Here is a 17293-nt window from a genome sequence, read left to right on the forward strand (position 1 = left end):
ATTCCAAGTTTGGGAAGCAGAATAGTCAGGTTTAGGCTAATGTAGTTGTGCAAAACAAAAACTACTTTTATTTGTATTATTTTGCACACTATTTCTTTATAAAATATAAGGTATGGATGTTATGAAACTGCCCTGAAATATAGAGGTGCAATGGTTATTTGCTCAAACAGCTCTAAAAGGATACTGTTAGGTTTATTCGTTAGCTCTTTTTTATTTTAAATTTCTAGACCGTCTTTCCAACCATGTCCTATTTCTAAACACATTGCATGCACATGTAACAATTTTCTCTTCCCCCTTGTCACCCCTGCTGGCCCTCACATGCCTCTAGTTCTGCTTTGGAGGGTTGAGGAACCTCCAAAACAGATTTTGGAGATGTACAGGAGGGGTGCAGAGGGAAAGGAGAAACTGTGGCACAAGCGGATTTCTCTTGTGCAAGCCAGAGGATGTCACCCTAGTATTAAAACACTTCAAGACAGGTTGAATGTTATGAGTCTTGCATAACATTATTTCTGCCATGTCTTAAGTGTGAGTTGAGCGTAGTCCAACATGATCTTGAAATATGCAACACATTTTCATTTAAATATAGATGTGCATCTCTTAAGAGTAATTGCAATGTATCAAATTTCAGTTATATGGGACTACTTTTATTTTTAAATTTTCCACTTAAATCCACCTGGTATTATTAAATGAGTAATTTCTGGCAGTGAAAACAACAACACAACAGGCATAGTACTTAGTATGTCAGAGATGGAAACCTTTTATTTATATATTTTCTTAAAAAATAAAAACTATTTAAAATCCTCCAGTTAGACAGCATATTATGAAAGCCTCCATGAAATGTTTTACTGTACTTTTCTGATAAAGTATGCCAAGCATTAATACTAGCGTTTGATTTTTTTTCCTTTTAATTTTAACACCTAATACAGTTTCAATTTAAAGGATCACTTGCACACAAAAATAAACACATTTGGTATAAAAGGTTTATCACTTTAACACCCTTTTTTAATGACCTGTGCCCTGAATGGCCCCAAAACATATAAAGACTAGTGGTACAATTTTTGTTTTAAAGTGTACAAGAGTCTGTTTTTATTTACCAAGTACTCTAGAGGACACCAGCCCAGTGTATACAAGAACCATTTTCTTCAGCCTGCTGAATTCAGTTTCAACAAGAAACAAAGCTATAAAGGCGTCTGGAAAAAAATCCATTCTCTTAATGTTCTTTCTGCAACACTTATATACACAAAATCCCACATTAACAGCTCTCGAGTACAGAACATGCAGTAGAATGCCAGCTAAATATAAAACCATTCAATATCTTAAATTTGCTGGAATTATTTGAAGGCTGAATTGTTGTAGAATGCCCACCGCTTAGAGAAAATGGTTAAGGGAGTACAAATGTCTGCATATGTCTGCCACTGGAACAAAATCCATGGCTAACTGGAAAAAGTATTTATAGCACAACCGCGGTGCATAAATAATTTAAGTACAATATTAAAACACAACTAGCAAAATTAAGAAGTCGACATTTTATGACAGCTAAATCCATCCTCCTTTGACTGGTTCCAAAGAAGCGTTTCCCTCCCCTTTCCCCGCAGCATAGCACGTATTTTTAATTGAAGCGAAGCGAGCAGGACATTTATTTATGCCTATTGCCTCTTCTCTTCATTGCAGCGGTACACTGTGGGCAGTACCATTTTCCCTTTGGTGCTTCTGTCAATCCGACACAGCCATAATGGAACCACTCGATAGGGCACTGTAAGGCAATCAGAAAGACATACCGATTGGTTCCTAAAAGCGGACACGACAAAACACCAAACAGGCTCTTTTGACATGGTATAGATTTAGGCAGATATTGGTAGCTTTGCTTTGTTGTACAGAAATAAAACAGAATTACTGGTTTTAATACCTATTATCTGGGAATACAGTGGTACCTCGCAAGACGAAATTAATTCGTTCCGCGAGTTTTTCCTTCTTGCGAGTTTTTTGTCTTGCGAAGCACAGTTTCCCATAGGAATGCATTGAAAATCAATTAATGCGTTCCTATGGAAACCGCTTGCCGGGCTGGCGGTGCGGAGAAGGGCTTTTCTCCCCACCGCAAGCCTTCAGGACAGGTCCGGGAACAGAGGGGAAGGCGCGCTGCGCTTCTCCTCTGTTCCCGGAGCTTGCGGTGAGGAGAAGGGCTTTCCTCCCCACCACCAACATTCAGAACAGCATTCTGAATGTTGGCAGTGGGAAGGAAAACCCTCCTCCCACCGCAAGTCTTCAGGACAGGTCCAGGAACAGAGGGGAAGGCGTGCAGCGCTTCTCCTCTGTTCCCGGGGCTTGCGGTGGGAGGAGGGTTTTTCCTCCCCACCGCCAACATTAAGAACAGCATTCTGAATGTTGGCAGTGGGAAGGAAAACCCTCCTCCCACCGCAAGTCTTCAAGACAGGTCCGGGAACAGAGGGGAAGGCGCGTTGCGCTTCTCCTCTGTCCCCGGACCTGTTCTGAAGGCTGGCGGTCCACCGCCAGCCTTCAGAACAGCCATCCGAAGGCTGGCGCGGGGAGAAGGGCTCTCCGCCCCACCGCCAGCCTTCGGAGGAGCCTTCCGAAGGCTGGCGGCGGGAGGAGGTCTCTCCGCCCCACCACCAGCCTTCGGAGGAGCCTTCCGAAGGCTGACGGCGGGAGGAGGTCTCTCCGCCCCACCGCCAGCCTCGGAGGAGATCCGAGGACAGTGGGGAAGACGCGCTGCGCTTCCCCGCTGTCCCCGGAGATTTCCCTATGGGCTTTCGTCTTGCGAAGGAAGCCCATAGGGAAATTCGTCTGGCGAAGCCCCTCGGAAAACGGAAAACTCTTTCTTCTTGCGAGTTTTCCGTCTTGCGAGGCATTCGTCTTGCGAGGTACCACTGTATTTGGAAAGGTACAGAAGCAAAAACTACCTGCTCTCTTTTGGTTAGCTTCAGACGTACATACTAAGCTAGTAGTTCCCTGTCTAAAACCAGTCCCCATACTCAAAGTAACTATCTATCCTCATCTACACCATGAATAACTGCTGCGGGAAAGAGTAATGCCTTGGTGTTCATGGACATGTGTAATCTTCCTTTGGAAGATGGCTCAAAATTCTGCTTTTGAGTGGAAAACTGCATAGCCAAGACTAGTTCTGGGGGGAAGGGAGGGAGAGAGAGAAGAAGAGAGGGGGGGGGGGAGAGAGAGAGGTGTGTGTGTGTGTGTGTGTGTTTGTGTGTGTGTGTGTAATAGCTCCTGCACCCTTTTTTAATACTTACATCCTGGTTATCACAGCCCACCATTTCACCATAGGACACCTATGAGAGAATACAATATACACAAATTAAGAAAGCATTAATGTATTCCATGACCAGATTATTTTTCACATCAGAGTTACTGTTGCAAGGCTCTAAATGGAAAAATATGCAAAACTTGTACATCTTGGAAACATTCATGTTACGAATTCGCTTTTCCATTTTTGCATTATTTTAGACTCCCTTAGACATCCAAGAAGGGTGTGATTTTCTAGATGATCAAATGCAAGTAAGGCATCAGTTTTACACTTGTTTTGGCAATCATTTCTTTAAATGCCTGGATAAATTATTTTATTTTATTTTTTTACAAAAGATTAGGATGGCATGATCTTTTTTTAAAAAAAAACACTTTAAAGCATAGGGAGGTAAAGTCACTTTCATTATTTTCACAGCTTGGACATTCTATGTAGAATATCTGCCTTTCATTTTAACTGAAAATTTGTATTTTGTGTTTTCAGGTGAAAATCTAAAAACCCTAATCTGTAAGAGTGGCTATGCTCACCTGCCTTAGGTGAAATTAGCATTAAACAATATACAGTCATACCTCGGGTTGCAAACATGATCCGTGCGGGAGGCACGTTCGCAACCCGCAGCACCACGTCTGCTGCGATTCGGCGCTTCTGCGCATGACGTCATTTTGTGCTTCTGCGCATGTGCAAGCGCCGAAACCCGGAAGTAACCTGTTCCAGTACTTCCAGGTTCGGCGCGGTCCACAACCTGAAAACGTGCAACCCGCAGCGTTCATAACCCAGGGTATGACTGTATGTACAAACAGTCTTGATTTCAGGGTGGTTTGCTCTCAGCAGAGGACCTTTCTGTGACCTAATCCAAAGGATGATCCAAGCTGGACTACATTACTACAGAGTAAACCTGACTTCCGGGAAAGGGAGTCCTATAAGCAAGTCACCAGGAGTCCTATAAGCAAGTCACCAGGAGAGATCAATGCTGAAGAGCTCAGTGAACATAAAAGAATGGCTGAATAATGAAGCAACAGTAATACTAAAGTTTAAACAGCTGACTCTATTACCCGAGTCATTACCTGAAGCAGTTCTGCATTACCATCCCCCAAATTAAGTAGTTATTCTAAAAGCATTAAAATGTCTTCCATTACGTTTAGACTTTTTAAAACGTTAAGACTGTCCAAAAAAAGGATTGTTGTAAAAGGCTGCATTGGCCCCCAGCCGGTGAGGTGCCAGGTAAAACTGCTGCAAGCTCTCACCGTGGGAGCCGAGGTGCTTTCACCTCAGTGCCTCGCAGGCTGCGGCCAATACAGCTGGCCCTCAGCCGGGGGCCAGAAAGGCTCCTGCCCCCAGCTGAGCAAGCCCCGGGTCCCCCACCGCTTGCACACCCAGCAGGGGACCTGGGCCTCCTTGGAGCCAGACCTGCTGTCCCTACCACTTGCTCTTGAGAACCAGGCTGCGTCCGCCTTCGCTGGCGTAGGGGGTGGGTGAGCTACCTTGCCTGCTCACCCCCTACTCCCCGAAGACGGACCAGGCAGCCATAGCGAAGCATCAATAATAATAATAATAGGCATTAATAATAATAATAATAATAATAATAATAATAATAATAATAATTTATTATTTATACCCCGCCCATCTGGCTGGGCTTCCCCAGCCACTCTGGGTGGCTTCCAACAAAACACTAAAATACAATAACCTATTAAACATTAAAAGCTTCCCTAAACGGGGCTGCCTTCAGATGTCTTCTAAAAGTTTGGTAGTTATTTTTCTCTTTGACACCTGGTGGGAGGGCGTTCCACAGGGTGGGTGCCACTACTGAGAAGGCCCTCTGCCTGGTTCCCTGTAACTTGGCTTCTCACAGTGAGGGAACCGCCAGAAGGCCCTCGGCGCTGGACCTCAGTGTCCGCGCAGAACGATGGAGGTGGAGACGCTCCACCAAGGCCGTTTAGGGCTTTAAAGGTCAGCACCAACACTTTGAATTGTGCTTGGAAACGTATTGGGAGCCAGTGTAGAGCCCCTACACCGCCTAGCTGCCTTTCTGGGAGGAAAGGCACAGCACACCATCCCAGACGAAGGCAGCCAAGCGGTAGCCAAGCAAGGCTGCAGCCCCAATCCCGTTCCTACTCAAGTGCAAGCAGGAGCGGGGTTGGGGCTCTCTCAGCTTGGGAGGTGCACTTTAACGGAGACCCCATCCCGACGCTGCTCCTGTGAGCTGGGGGCAGGGCGGGGACTCTGTAAAACTGCTTTACTAAGGGGAGGCCAGCAGCGTGTTCCTTGGCCAAGCGGTTTAAAGAAGCGGAGTGAGGAACAAGCTGTATCAGCACATCAGCTTGATTCTCCCTCTGCTGGGGGAGAGTGCGATGGTGGTTTCACCAGCGGCATACCACTACCACTCCTGGCTAGTGTTTCTCCTTCAGCGCGCTGGAGGCAGAGGGACTCAAGAGCGGCGACGGTTTCACCAGCGATATACCGCTGAGTGAAGCTGTCATTGTGGTGTCCCGGTCCTGGGCAATATGTTGATATATCGCCCAGTCAACCCCCCCCCCTTAATTCTTGTCTCATTGGATTTTAAGTCTGAAGCTGGGCCTATCTTTTGTTTTCGATATTTGTACACTGCTAAGATTTTGTAACCTTTTTATAAACGTTATCACTTCTAGAGAAAATGCTTTAACATTCCTCATAAATATTGACCTTTGGATGTTATTATGTGGAAAAGGAAATGTCAAGGCTTCCTCACTATACAAATGCTGCAGTGACAAAAACAAAGTTTCATGGTCAGAAATGTTATATAAATTTACTCAGTGTTTTGTGCATGGCACACTTTGAAATGAAAAACTTGCAGGTACTGGGGAATGGGAAGGAGGACACAAATAATGCAAGAGCTGTAGATGCACCAGGCTATAAGGAAGTGGCTGGGAATCATGAGTAACAGAAAGAGAAACACAGGGCAGAAATCAGTACTGAGAACTCCAATCTAAAGCCCTAAAGGTACCTTAGCAGTATCCATGCATTTTCCACAATTTTAATTGAAGCCACAATACCGTGAAAATAAGTTGATTTAAAACAAAACTTAGCATTCTGCATATATCAACAGATTTTGATCACAACTGTCTAGTTTTACAGACCAGCCATTATAACGTGCAGTCTAAAGCACTATATTGTCTTTAAAGTGCAATCATTGAAAGCTGAATAATTTATCTCTTAGTATCTGCTACCAGATGTGGTCGATTCTCAGTAAATGAACCAAGATCAATGAGCCAAGTAAACTATCCTATAAAAACTGAAACTTTCTACCAGGTATTCTGCATAACATCATATTTTAACAAAATATACCTGATTACAAATGCAGTAACGTGGCTCATTTGGATCATAGGTCCAATCAACTTGGCTATTAGATTCGGACTCTGGTATTACTGCTGTTTGTTGAGACAGTTCCTGTGCTAGAGCCGAGGATGAGGAACAAGATGACAAGGAGGAAGACGAGGAAGATGACGACGATTGTTGATTTGAAGATTTGTTATTGTTTCTGAAAAATAAAGACATATCCAGTGTGTTCTCCCTTTACTTTCCATCAAGTTGTGTGTGTAATTTGAAACGAGAAAGACACTACAGCAGAAGTTCATAGCTAAGCTGTTGGACAATTATCTACATTTGATGTAAACATTTTCTTTTTCTAAAAAAACCCACAACCTTAAATTGACAAAATATAATGAGGATTTTTGAGATTAGAAATGGTATAAGCAAGTGTTCATGCCCTGACAGACGGCAACAACTTGAGTATTACATTATTTCGCTTAGGAGTAGACATGCTTTTTCTGTACTGGCTCATCATGTTCTTCCTTTCACTGTTTCAACAGTACTGATGGTTTATACACAGGGTAAATTCACATTTCATAACCAAAAGGGGGCCTCAGTACTATTCCGGACCTTGTTGATTTTCTATGGAGCTTTTATCCTGTGTTTGTAAGTTCTATAAATCAATGTGTGGGTGGCTACTTTTATATATTTTTGATTTAGCATTCATTTCTTCTAGCATTCAAGAGCAAGTAGGCACCCCTCAGTAAGAGTCAAAGAGAGAAAGAAGCGGCTGGGTCAACTGACATATGGAAGGAAAGAGAAGAGACTATCACCTGGGTAATTATGTATACTTCTATTCTTAGTACAGGTCTTGCGTTACTAAGAACCTGTTAAAATTAGACTGTTGTGTATGTATGATGACATCTGTGCATAAAAACATGAGGGCATACATTTAAACTTTTTAAATGTAGAGTTTGAATCATCTCAAAGGATCAGGGAATGAAACAAAATGAGATCACCAGTTCAAAATTCTGAGTTTCTATTAAAACTGTGAACACTAATAATAACAGATTAATAATTTCTCCAAATTCTTAAGTGAGCCCAGCCGAAGGGAAGCAACCATTTTTCATGAACCTACTTGCTTTTTCGACCACTCCGTGAATCTGTGGTTGATGAACTCAAAGTCTGAGATAATGTAGATGCCAAGGCGGATGATGAGTACCCAGCGGTATCCCTGGATAATGAAAATTCTCTTCCAAGTTGGAAGTCATTGTTCTTAAAGGCTTCATAACTCGCTTTTAGGCTAGACGTTCTCCTTCCTTCCTTCATCTAAAAGAAAAGCAGCCATATTAATATATTATGCTGTTGCTAGTAAACATTTAAAGCATGCTTTGAACTATCTGTTGCATTTAAAAGAGTAGACTCACATTTCCAACACTTAACAGGAAATTATGGCTTGATGGTAATTACCCACATGCTCTAAGAAACCAAGCTGGATATCGTCTTGCATCCTATTTCAATGTGACTTACGCTTAAGTAAGTGTGCACAGGACTGAGGCTGAATGCTGCAATTCTAAAGCCATTTATCTTGGAGTAAGTCTTACTGAACTCAGCACAGCATACTTTTGTACAGGTACGCACAGGATCACACTGCAAACCTTATTAAACACGTGCAAGTTCAATATGCTGGGAAGAGTTTTTAGAATGTACTATGTAAAAACGACTGCCTCCTTTTCTGTTTAACTAGTGCCATAAAAATTCAGTTTCTAAATACCAATCTAAACTAAATAAAAGTTGTCCAACTCAGCTTGCAGGTACTTTAAACAATGTATTTTGAATTTCTTACCTGTGCTGTGGCTTGCACTGCCTGAGCTGCTGCCATGGTAATAGCACCAGCTCCAGCTCCTGAAGATAATGAGCCCAGGTTATACGATGCCAATGGCTGAGAAGAATTTGCATTATATGCACTGTTGGATGAGGATGATGAATTACTGTTTCGACACCCTTGATGAACAAAGGGAACATATTTATATAGTCCAAAGTGAAAACTAAAAGTAGATTTAAATTTCAGAAAGCTGAAAACCAGCTGTGTCTACCAGTGAAAGTCAGCTACTTCGTTAATGGACAAAGAGACTAACAGGATATAATGTTCTGTAAAACAACTTGGCACTGCTCTACTCTTCAGACGTTCCTATCTTTGTTTGCTCTCCTGCCCCAGGGCTAATGTGTAAAGCCTTAACCAACTTGGGCCCTAAATATCTGAACGACTGTCTCCATCCCTACTTCTTGGGTGTTACAAGATCAGAAGTAGAACTTCTATGGAACTTTCTCCTGACAAGGTGCACCTGGAATCTTTGTTATCCAGTTCCCATTAAATGCTGAAAACACACCACTCCACCCTGTCCTTTTGTTGCCTCTTCTGTTTTTATTGTTTTAAAAATCCAACGATGGGGAACCTTTTATGGCAAGAGAGACAGATCTTTATCTCCCCCACCCTGGTGGGCAAAGCTGACAGGTGTGCGGAGCTGGTAAATGTGGCCTAGAGGATGGAAAAAGGCAATGGAAGGATGGGTGAGGAAAGTATATAATGAGAGAAGGTACTGAATGATAATAATAATAAATAACCAAGAAGAGGTGGATAAAGGAGTGGGAACACAGGGTCCAAATTCCAACCCCCTCCACCTTCCAACAGTAGTTCTTCTCCACAGTAAACTCTCTCAGCTAAATTTATCGCCCTCACCACTCCTGAGATGGGCAGAATACAGGGAGGAAGTATTTACAATTGGGGACTGAATGAATCTTGCCACTTCCATCCTCTGAGCCCAATGCAAGGTTGGGGAAAGGTGAGTGATCCCCCCCCCCACCCTGCAAAAACAAAGAAACACCATCACAAGGACTAGAAAGCTGCTGTTGCAAGCATGGGTGGTAAAATTAAAGGAGGGATAAATTCCTTGTCCTTGCCTTGCTTCTCTCCTCCACCAGTAACAATTTTATTAGGGATCCACATACAGGAGTCTTAGCAGACCTGTTTAAAAATAGATTGTACCTGCCTCTCTGAAAAACAGCCTGTGGGAGCAATCCCATTAATAGGTCAGGAAAGAGAATGTCCTCCATTTGTATGCTTAAAACTTCACTTACACCTGACATTGTAATTACCTGGTGTATTTTCTTTAGAGGCATCTGAAGTGAGAGTTGACAGAAGAGCTTCAGACTTAAATTTCTTTTCAGGGACATGATCTGCCGCTGCATGGTGAGATGAGGGATTATGCTTCCGTTCTATACGGACAAACAAAACACACTCTATTAATCCAAAAGCCAACTTGGCGCTTTGTGCAAATCACTATAGAAGGAAAAAACCACACACACGAACACACATCATGAAAAGCACCATCACATTTCAGTCCAGGAGCTCTTTTCCACAGATATGGGTCACCAGACCTTTTGGACCAGTGAGCACATGTTGAATTTTGTGAGAATGCTGTGGGTGCACATGGCACAATACAAAATTTGGGAGAGATCACAGCTTTCTCCATATTATATTTCTATTCTTGAAAAGCACAACCTGCTGAATTTCTGCCTGTTGTATTGTTCTTCTTCACACCAAAACAAAAGCAAAGGTTGCAACATTCAACTTACTTTCTACTGGGGTGTGTGAATGAGCGTGGTGATTGTTCAGTGGCTGTGATGGTGTATCCAGTTCCAAAGAACCTATTGGAAAGAGTGTTTAAGAATGAAATATAGTTATGACAACTTAGAAAGTTTTGTTATACGACACCATCTTTAAAATACTGCACACTGCATTTTCATCAGAAGAAGCTAGCACTATGAAATTAACCAGAGGTTTTTGTTCTCTATCCTGGTTTGCCACATTAATTTGCCACATTCAAGCCAATGGCCTCTTGAGTTCTGAAGAGAACAACCCTATCGCAGGGGCTTTTGAGGTCCAAATTCCACATTCCTTCAGGGTGCTGCATGTCATTGATGGGCTGCGACAGAGCAACAGATGTGACGCTTTACATCTGTACAACATTCCAGCCACACAAAGGTCACACATGCTTCTTTCAATCCAAGCAAGCAAGGGAACGATCACAGTTCAAGGACACATCAGGAGAAACACTCAAGAAGAGCACGAAGCAGGACTGGTGAGCGGTGTGACAGATGGCTCCAAAGCCTGAGGTTTTTACACTCTGTCCTACCAGTATGAACACACAGAGAAGCAACAGATAAGACTTTCTTCAGGAACCAAGACTATTTTAATTCTTGATGCACACAGATAAGACACACTTTAAAGATGGCTTGCAATGAAGCTTCAAATGGGTATCCTGTGAAATGTTCAGGAAACAAACTAAAAAGCAGCATATAGCATCTATTAGACCATAGATTCTACTCTTGCTCATGATACTGTGATGGGACCCAAGGAAAAAAAATTGACCCAGTTTTATTAGTTATGATTCATTTTGACAAATGAGAAACAAAAGGAAATCCTTTATTGCTACAGCAGCAACACAGTGTGATGTTATGTGCTGGCAAAATTATAATGACTGGAGAAAGCCACCAGGCATACTTACGCCTTTCCAATATTTCTGTAATCCCAGCGTTATCCGCCTCAAGTTCCATTTTAAATTTTGCTAATTCCTGGTCCAATTTTCTCAAGTGGCGGTCTACCTGATTTAAGAACACATGTTTTTTGAGATGTCAGGCTATTTTTCATCCAGTTTATTACTTCACATAATCAAAACGTTAATATGAAGTGTGGCAAACACCAATACTGTATTTTTTAAGAAATCCCAAATGAGAATCTGTATAAAAGGATCCCTGGACATGAAAACATTAAGCTGAAAAAAACCTCTAACAATGAAATCCTATACAGTTCTAATCAGAAATCAATCTTGTTGAGTTGAGTGAGGCTTACTCTAAAGTTAAGTGTATACTGTACACTGAAAAAAACTATTGAACAGTAAGCTATTTAGTTCAACAAGCCTTCCTTTAGTGTGAATGTGTATTAAGATTGTACTGCTGAGAATATTTAATCAATCATGTACATGTCAAAAACCTTTTCCTATTAACAAAAAATATTAAGTAAGATAAGTGTAAAGCTTTCGGAGCACTGTGCTACAGAAACCTTCTAGTACATGTGGCACCCAAATGCCTCCAACATATGGCTGGAATTTAAACCCTACGCAAGTAGGGTTCCACCTACCGCATTTATTCAAATGTAATGCTCACCTTTTTTGGCCAAATTACGTCACGAAAATTAGGGTGTGCATTAGATTTGATGCCACATTTACATTCTCCAGCAAACACTTTTTTTGGTTTCAAGGTTTTGAAAATTGAGGTGTGCATTAGATCCGATGGTGCATCAGATTCGTGTAAATACGGTAGTTCCACACCCCAAGAAAATTTTGATCTGGTTTCACAAACCACAGCTACCATCCCCTCTTGGAATTGTTAAAAGAGATTAGATGAAAGACTGCCAATTACAGATTCACTATTTTGCACTCAAGGCTTTGAGACTGCCTAAGGCAGTGTAGGGGAACATCAAGCCCACAGGCCAAACGTGCCTCACATTTGGTCTGCAAGGCTGCTTCTCCCAAACCATGCCCACACCTGTCACACACACAGCTGCCAATGCACAATCAGGAGACTCTAGTGTGCTCTAAACTGTGCACTGGTAAAGGAAAATTGGTAAACCCCAAAGCCTTCTGGACTGGATACACAAGGGAGTTTCCCATGCGTAACTTCCTCATGCACCAGATGTTTGCAGAAAGCAAGCTTGAGCTCTACTGCCACCAGCTGACAGGTGGTAAAGGGGGGGAAGGGGGGAGGATGCAGTTTAGGAAGGTGAGTAGGTGTTTCTCTGCCAGCCTCTGCTGGTAGATAGGAGCATTGCTAGAAGGGCTGTGCCACAACCAAGGCCCCAGCTGCATTCCAGGGAGCAGAAAACTACCACCAGCAATTTTTCAGCTGGCGGAGCAAGCAGAAAGTACTAACATGGGGCATTTTAGGGGCAGGGCACTGGTGGCTTTAGAGCAGGGGTTGGCAACCTGCGGCCTTTGTGCTGCAAGTGGCCCACGGGGGCAGTTTAACTGGCCCATGAGCCGCACCCGAATCGAGCCGCCGCTCAGCGAGTCCCCGCACCGCACTGGTTTAGCACTTCTGCGGCACCGGAAATTGCATCTGCACATGCCCAGACGCCGGAAATTGCGCACAGGATCTCCGCGGGACTTGACTGGCCCAGGCAGGTAAAACCTTGCCAACCCCTGCTTTAGAGCCACTGGATTCAAAATCCTGCAGATGCCCTGGACCTAACTATCAGGCCCCTCAGCTATTTCAGCCTGGAGCTGGTATAGAGAAAAGGAAGACCAATCTCCAACCACATCCTGCCCTGGCTAGCATGAGATGTCATTATTTGCACTGGTGCATCTGCCATTCCATTCCTTCCCAACTCCACTTAAGATTGCTCTGCAAATGCCTTCATAGATTCGTATATGAAACTGCTTTTGCATGTAATAATTTTTATTATTTCAGCCCTTAAAACATTTAAGTGTACATACAAGCCAGTTAGCCCAAGTTTTTTAAAAAAGCTATAAGCAGAAAAATGCATTACAGTGGTACCTTGGAAATTGAATGGAATCAGTTCCGGAAGACCGTTCGACTTCCAAAAAGTTTCAAAACCAAGCCGCAGCTTCTGATTGGCTGCAGGAAGCTTCCGCAGCCAATCGGAAGCTGCAGAAGTCGCGTCAGGCATTCAGGTTCCAAAGAACGTTTGCAAACCGGAACACTCCTGGGTTTGCGACGTTTGGGAGCCAAAACATTAAGACTCACAAGGCGTTCAGGATCCAAGGTAAGATTGTATTATTTATTAAATTTGGATACCGCCCCATACCCGCAGGTCTCGAGGCAGTACACAGGATATAATCACAACATAAATACACAAAATACACTGTCAAAATAAAAACAACCCAATAACCCCCCCGACACATTTTAAAAGTGTTACAGAGTTATAAATGTTCATACATACAAAAATTTTATAAGAAATGTTAAGAAGAATGAGTGTTAACATTTTAAAAGTCTGCAAATTAAAAGTCCAGTAGCCAAGTTCATTATTTTACTTACTAAGTCATAAATCTGATTGGCCAGCTGTACTTTTTCATCTGCGTCTTCTAGGGCTTTATAGTAATCCTATTTGGGGGGAAAATAAAAGTAAAATACTGTGAGAAATCATTTTTAGTACTACAAAATTATAATGAACTTGGATGACCAATAATACATGAAAACAAAGAACTCTGAAGATAAACAAAGTTCACAAGTTCTTGAAAAATCATTTCAAGATAGGTGGATAAATGAAATGCAGGAGACTGTTTTGGCCATTTGGTCCAACATTTGTATGTTTATGATTTAACAATGTCGCTGAATACTGAGTTATCAAAATGACGGTTGAGAACATTATTTGATTTCATGGTTTAATATTATTCTTTAGCTCACCACATTCCCCTATTTTGAAACATGGGAGAAAAATTCAATATACAGTACAATACCAGTATTTCCCCAGAATAACAAAACACCAGAATGGAAGTTAAAAAATGTTTTATGTATATCAAAAATAATAGCCGTACCTGCGGGCCAGAGGGCTTTTCTTGGGGGGGGGGCAGAGGTGAGAGAGCTCAAGGTTTATTGTCCTTGAAGACTGAGACATTTAGAGGAAGGGCCATAGCTCGGTTGTTAGAGCTTCTGCTTTCCATGCAGAAGGTCACAGGTTCTAACCCTGGCATCTCCAGGCAAGGCTGAGAATCTCTCCTGCCTGAAATCCTGTAGAGCTGCTGCTACCAGCCAGTGAAGACAATACTGAGATAGATAGATCAATGGTCTGACTTGGTATAAAGCTTAGTTCCTATCAGACTGAAGGATGTTGCTCATACTTGGGACTTTTTGCATTTCAAATCCGATTTTCAAGGCCATGATTCACACTGCTGGAACTCCAGTCATGTACAGTGGTACCTCGGGTTACATACACTTCAGGTTACAGACGCCGCTAACCCAGAAATAATGCTTCAGGTTAAGAACTTTGCTTCAGGATGAGAATAGAAATCATGCTCCGACGGAGTGGCGGCAGCAGGAGGCCCCATTAGCTAAAGTGGTGCTTCAGGTTAAGAACAGTTTCAGGTTAAGAACGGACCTCCGGAACGAACTAAGTACTTAACCCAAGGTACCACTGTATTTCTTTGCAGCTATTTCTTTTGGTGTCTTGATACTTGATGCTAACTTGATACTAAAGGCTCTTGATACTAATATTCCAAATAAACAGTACAACCAAAGTGATTTTAAGCCTGATTGCAATTATTTCTTTAGGACTACGTACAAGTCACTTGTCCATTTTCAGGCGAAGCAAGAAATCAGCTCTGAAGAAAAACTGCAAGTTGTGCTTTCCATTTTTACAGAACGGGAGCCACAATCTTCTATGAATTCATAGCTTTTTAAAAGCTCTGAGTAGATTGCTTGTGTGAGACTTGTAGTAGCATCAGAACTGATTGAATAGCCTGGTTTGGGGTGTTTTGTTTTTGTTTTATTTCTTTTGGCCAGATATTACCTCATTCCTACCTTTTTAATTGATGTCATTTGTTCTTCTCTCCATTCCGGCTTGTTTTTCTTTGCATTCATAAAAAATTCATTTACTCTTTGTTCCAGTTGATCCATTGCATCTTAAAACACACAGAACATTAATGTACATTCGTCTTGTATAATTATACAATGGTTTGCAACCGTATAGCAGAAGTAAAAGGCAGCTTGCGTGAAAACTACATGTGTACGTAAGCATCTGACAAGAGATCTAATTCATGGATCCCTTTTAAGTTTTGAAAGTAAAAGGTTTAAAAAAAAGTAAAGGACCCCATAGGCGACTAAGCGGTGTGGTGCTCATCTTGCTTCAGGCCAAGGGAACCAGAGTTTGTCCACATACGACAGCTTTCCGGGTCATCTGGCCAGCATGACTAAACCGCTAGTGGCACAACGGAACACCGTGACGGAAACCAGAGCACATGGAAACGCCATTTAGCTTCCCACTGCAGTGGTACCTATTTATCTACTTGCACTGGTGTGCTTTAGAACTGCTAGGTTGGCAGGAGCTGGTAAAGAGCAATGGGAGCTCACCCCATCATGAGGATCGAACTGCCGATCTTCTGATCGGGAAGCCCAAGAGGCTCGGCGCCACATACTGAGGCATGCGGCCATTGCCCTGTCCTTCCTACACTGCTCTTTATAATAACAGTCCCTCCACCCCAAAGTCCCACGATCAGGACACACAATACTTGGGTTCGGTCCGGCAAAATCTAAAAATCATTCCACGAAATGGAAATTATTCCGTCTATAAATCCTGGAGCTCTTCTGCAGGATAAGTCTCTTTCTCCCCCCCCCCAATAAACCTTTGATCACTTTCACCCCCATCCCTTGGAATAAAGCCCGGCTGATTTCCGCTTTGCAGCATCGATAGGAAGAAAACCCCAATTCCATTGCACGGCGGGCGGGCTCTTGGGAGCTCGCCGACTTCCTATTCGGCGGCTGGCGCGTCGCTCACACCCAACGGCTCCACCTCCTCCCTCTGCGTGACGCGCGAGGGGGGCGGGGCTGACTCACGTACTCTGCACCTGCAGGTCCATCTCGCGCATCTCGGTGAACCTGTCGCGGAGGTCCATGGGAAGTTGTTCGATCACTAGCGAGGGAGGGGGGCGGAGAGAAGGAGCGAGTTAGCTGACACGGAGGGCGGGAGGAGCGGTGGGCGGGGCCTCCGCCTCGCGCTCCGTCCTCCCTCCCTCCCCCCTCCCCTCGGGCCTGGCGCCCCCCCTCCCTCTACACACACACGCGCGCGCACCGCGGAGACTCACTTTCCAGATAGTCCTCTAGGTACAGCATGGCGGCGTCGGCAGCGAGGCCCGCTCTGAGGTGGGCTCCGTTATTCCTGAGGCGGCGGGCGAGCGAGCGGGGGGGCTGAGGGGGGGCCAAAAAAAAAACGCCGCCTCGTCCCTTCCAATATGGCGCCGGCACCGCCAACAACACCAGCCGCTCGACTCAGCGAAAACAACATTGGCGGCGGGCGGCGCTCGCGTCGGCCCGGCCTCGATTGGCTGCCGGCGCCGCTGACGCAAGGGCTCGCGCTGCTCTCCCGCGCTGTGCTTCCTGGGGGATGTAGTCTCGAGGCTCGGAGGAGGGGAGCACGCCCGGGACTACGTATCCCACCATGCACCGCTGCTGCTGTTGTGACGCAGGGACGCGGGCGCTGGGCTTTACCCACGCTGCGAATGAAAGCTTGCCTTTGGTATTATTATTATTATTATTATTATTATTATTATTATTATTATTATTATTATTATACAAAAGGCAAGCTCCTATTAGCCGCATGAATAATGTTAAATATATTTATATTATTATTAATATAATATGTAATATATACTATATAATATTATATATTATATTATAAATATACTATCAATTATATTAGTAATATATTATTAATAATAATAATATTCAATTTATATGCCGCCCTATACCCGCAGGTCTCAGGGCGGTTTACAGAATAAAATCAAAATATAAAACCACAAGATCCATAATCAAAATTAAAACAACTTCCCATAAAACAACACACATTTTGAAAGGGCATAGGATGGCAATCAAACCAAGCAAAGGCCTGCTTAAAAAGGAAGTTATGGCTGTTATTGGAACAGCAGCAAAGGGATTTTAACT

General features: G+C 43.3%; 1 protein-coding gene across 3 annotated transcripts; it reads right to left on the minus strand.

The window, feature by feature from the left end:
* Positions 1-733: 733 nt before the first annotated feature.
* Positions 734-16640, minus strand: ING3 (inhibitor of growth family member 3). Of its 3 annotated transcripts, none has more exons than XM_053405564.1 (12): positions 16438-16640; positions 16194-16265; positions 15158-15258; positions 13676-13741; positions 11128-11224; positions 10196-10267; positions 9716-9835; positions 8406-8464; positions 7698-7888; positions 6596-6788; positions 3264-3302; positions 734-1753 (listed from the first exon to the last, which is right to left on the minus strand). In XM_053405564.1, the coding sequence occupies exons 1-12, from the start codon at positions 16463-16465 to the stop codon at positions 1637-1639; spliced, it is 1155 nt and encodes a 384-aa protein (XP_053261539.1). In that variant the 5' UTR covers positions 16466-16640; the 3' UTR covers positions 734-1636. The 3 variants fall into 3 exon arrangements, with proteins under 3 accessions (XP_053261539.1, XP_053261538.1, XP_053261540.1); XM_053405563.1 differs by having other exon boundaries at positions 8406-8563; positions 16438-16637; XM_053405565.1 differs by lacking the exon at positions 16438-16640 and having other exon boundaries at positions 8406-8563; positions 16190-16271.
* Between the last annotated feature and the right edge of the window lie 653 nt (positions 16641-17293).

Source organism: Podarcis raffonei, chromosome 10, assembly GCF_027172205.1.
Source record: "Podarcis raffonei isolate rPodRaf1 chromosome 10, rPodRaf1.pri, whole genome shotgun sequence".
NCBI lineage: Eukaryota > Metazoa > Chordata > Lepidosauria > Squamata > Lacertidae > Podarcis > Podarcis raffonei.

What these genes read in the sequence shown, in the direction of transcription:
- ING3 (XM_053405563.1), bottom strand. Translation starts at nt 16,465, where the DNA reads ATGCTGTACCTAGAGGACTATCTGGAAA. An exon ending in AAATGACATCAATTAAAAAG is followed by an intron (nt 13,742 to 15,157) that starts GTAGGAATGAGG and finishes CCCCCCAAATAG; the next exon opens with GATTACTATAAAGCCCTAGA. An exon ending in CGGAGTGGTCGAAAAAGCAA is followed by an intron (nt 6,789 to 7,697) that starts GTAGGTTCATGA and finishes TTTATTTTTCAG; the next exon opens with AAACAATAACAAATCTTCAA.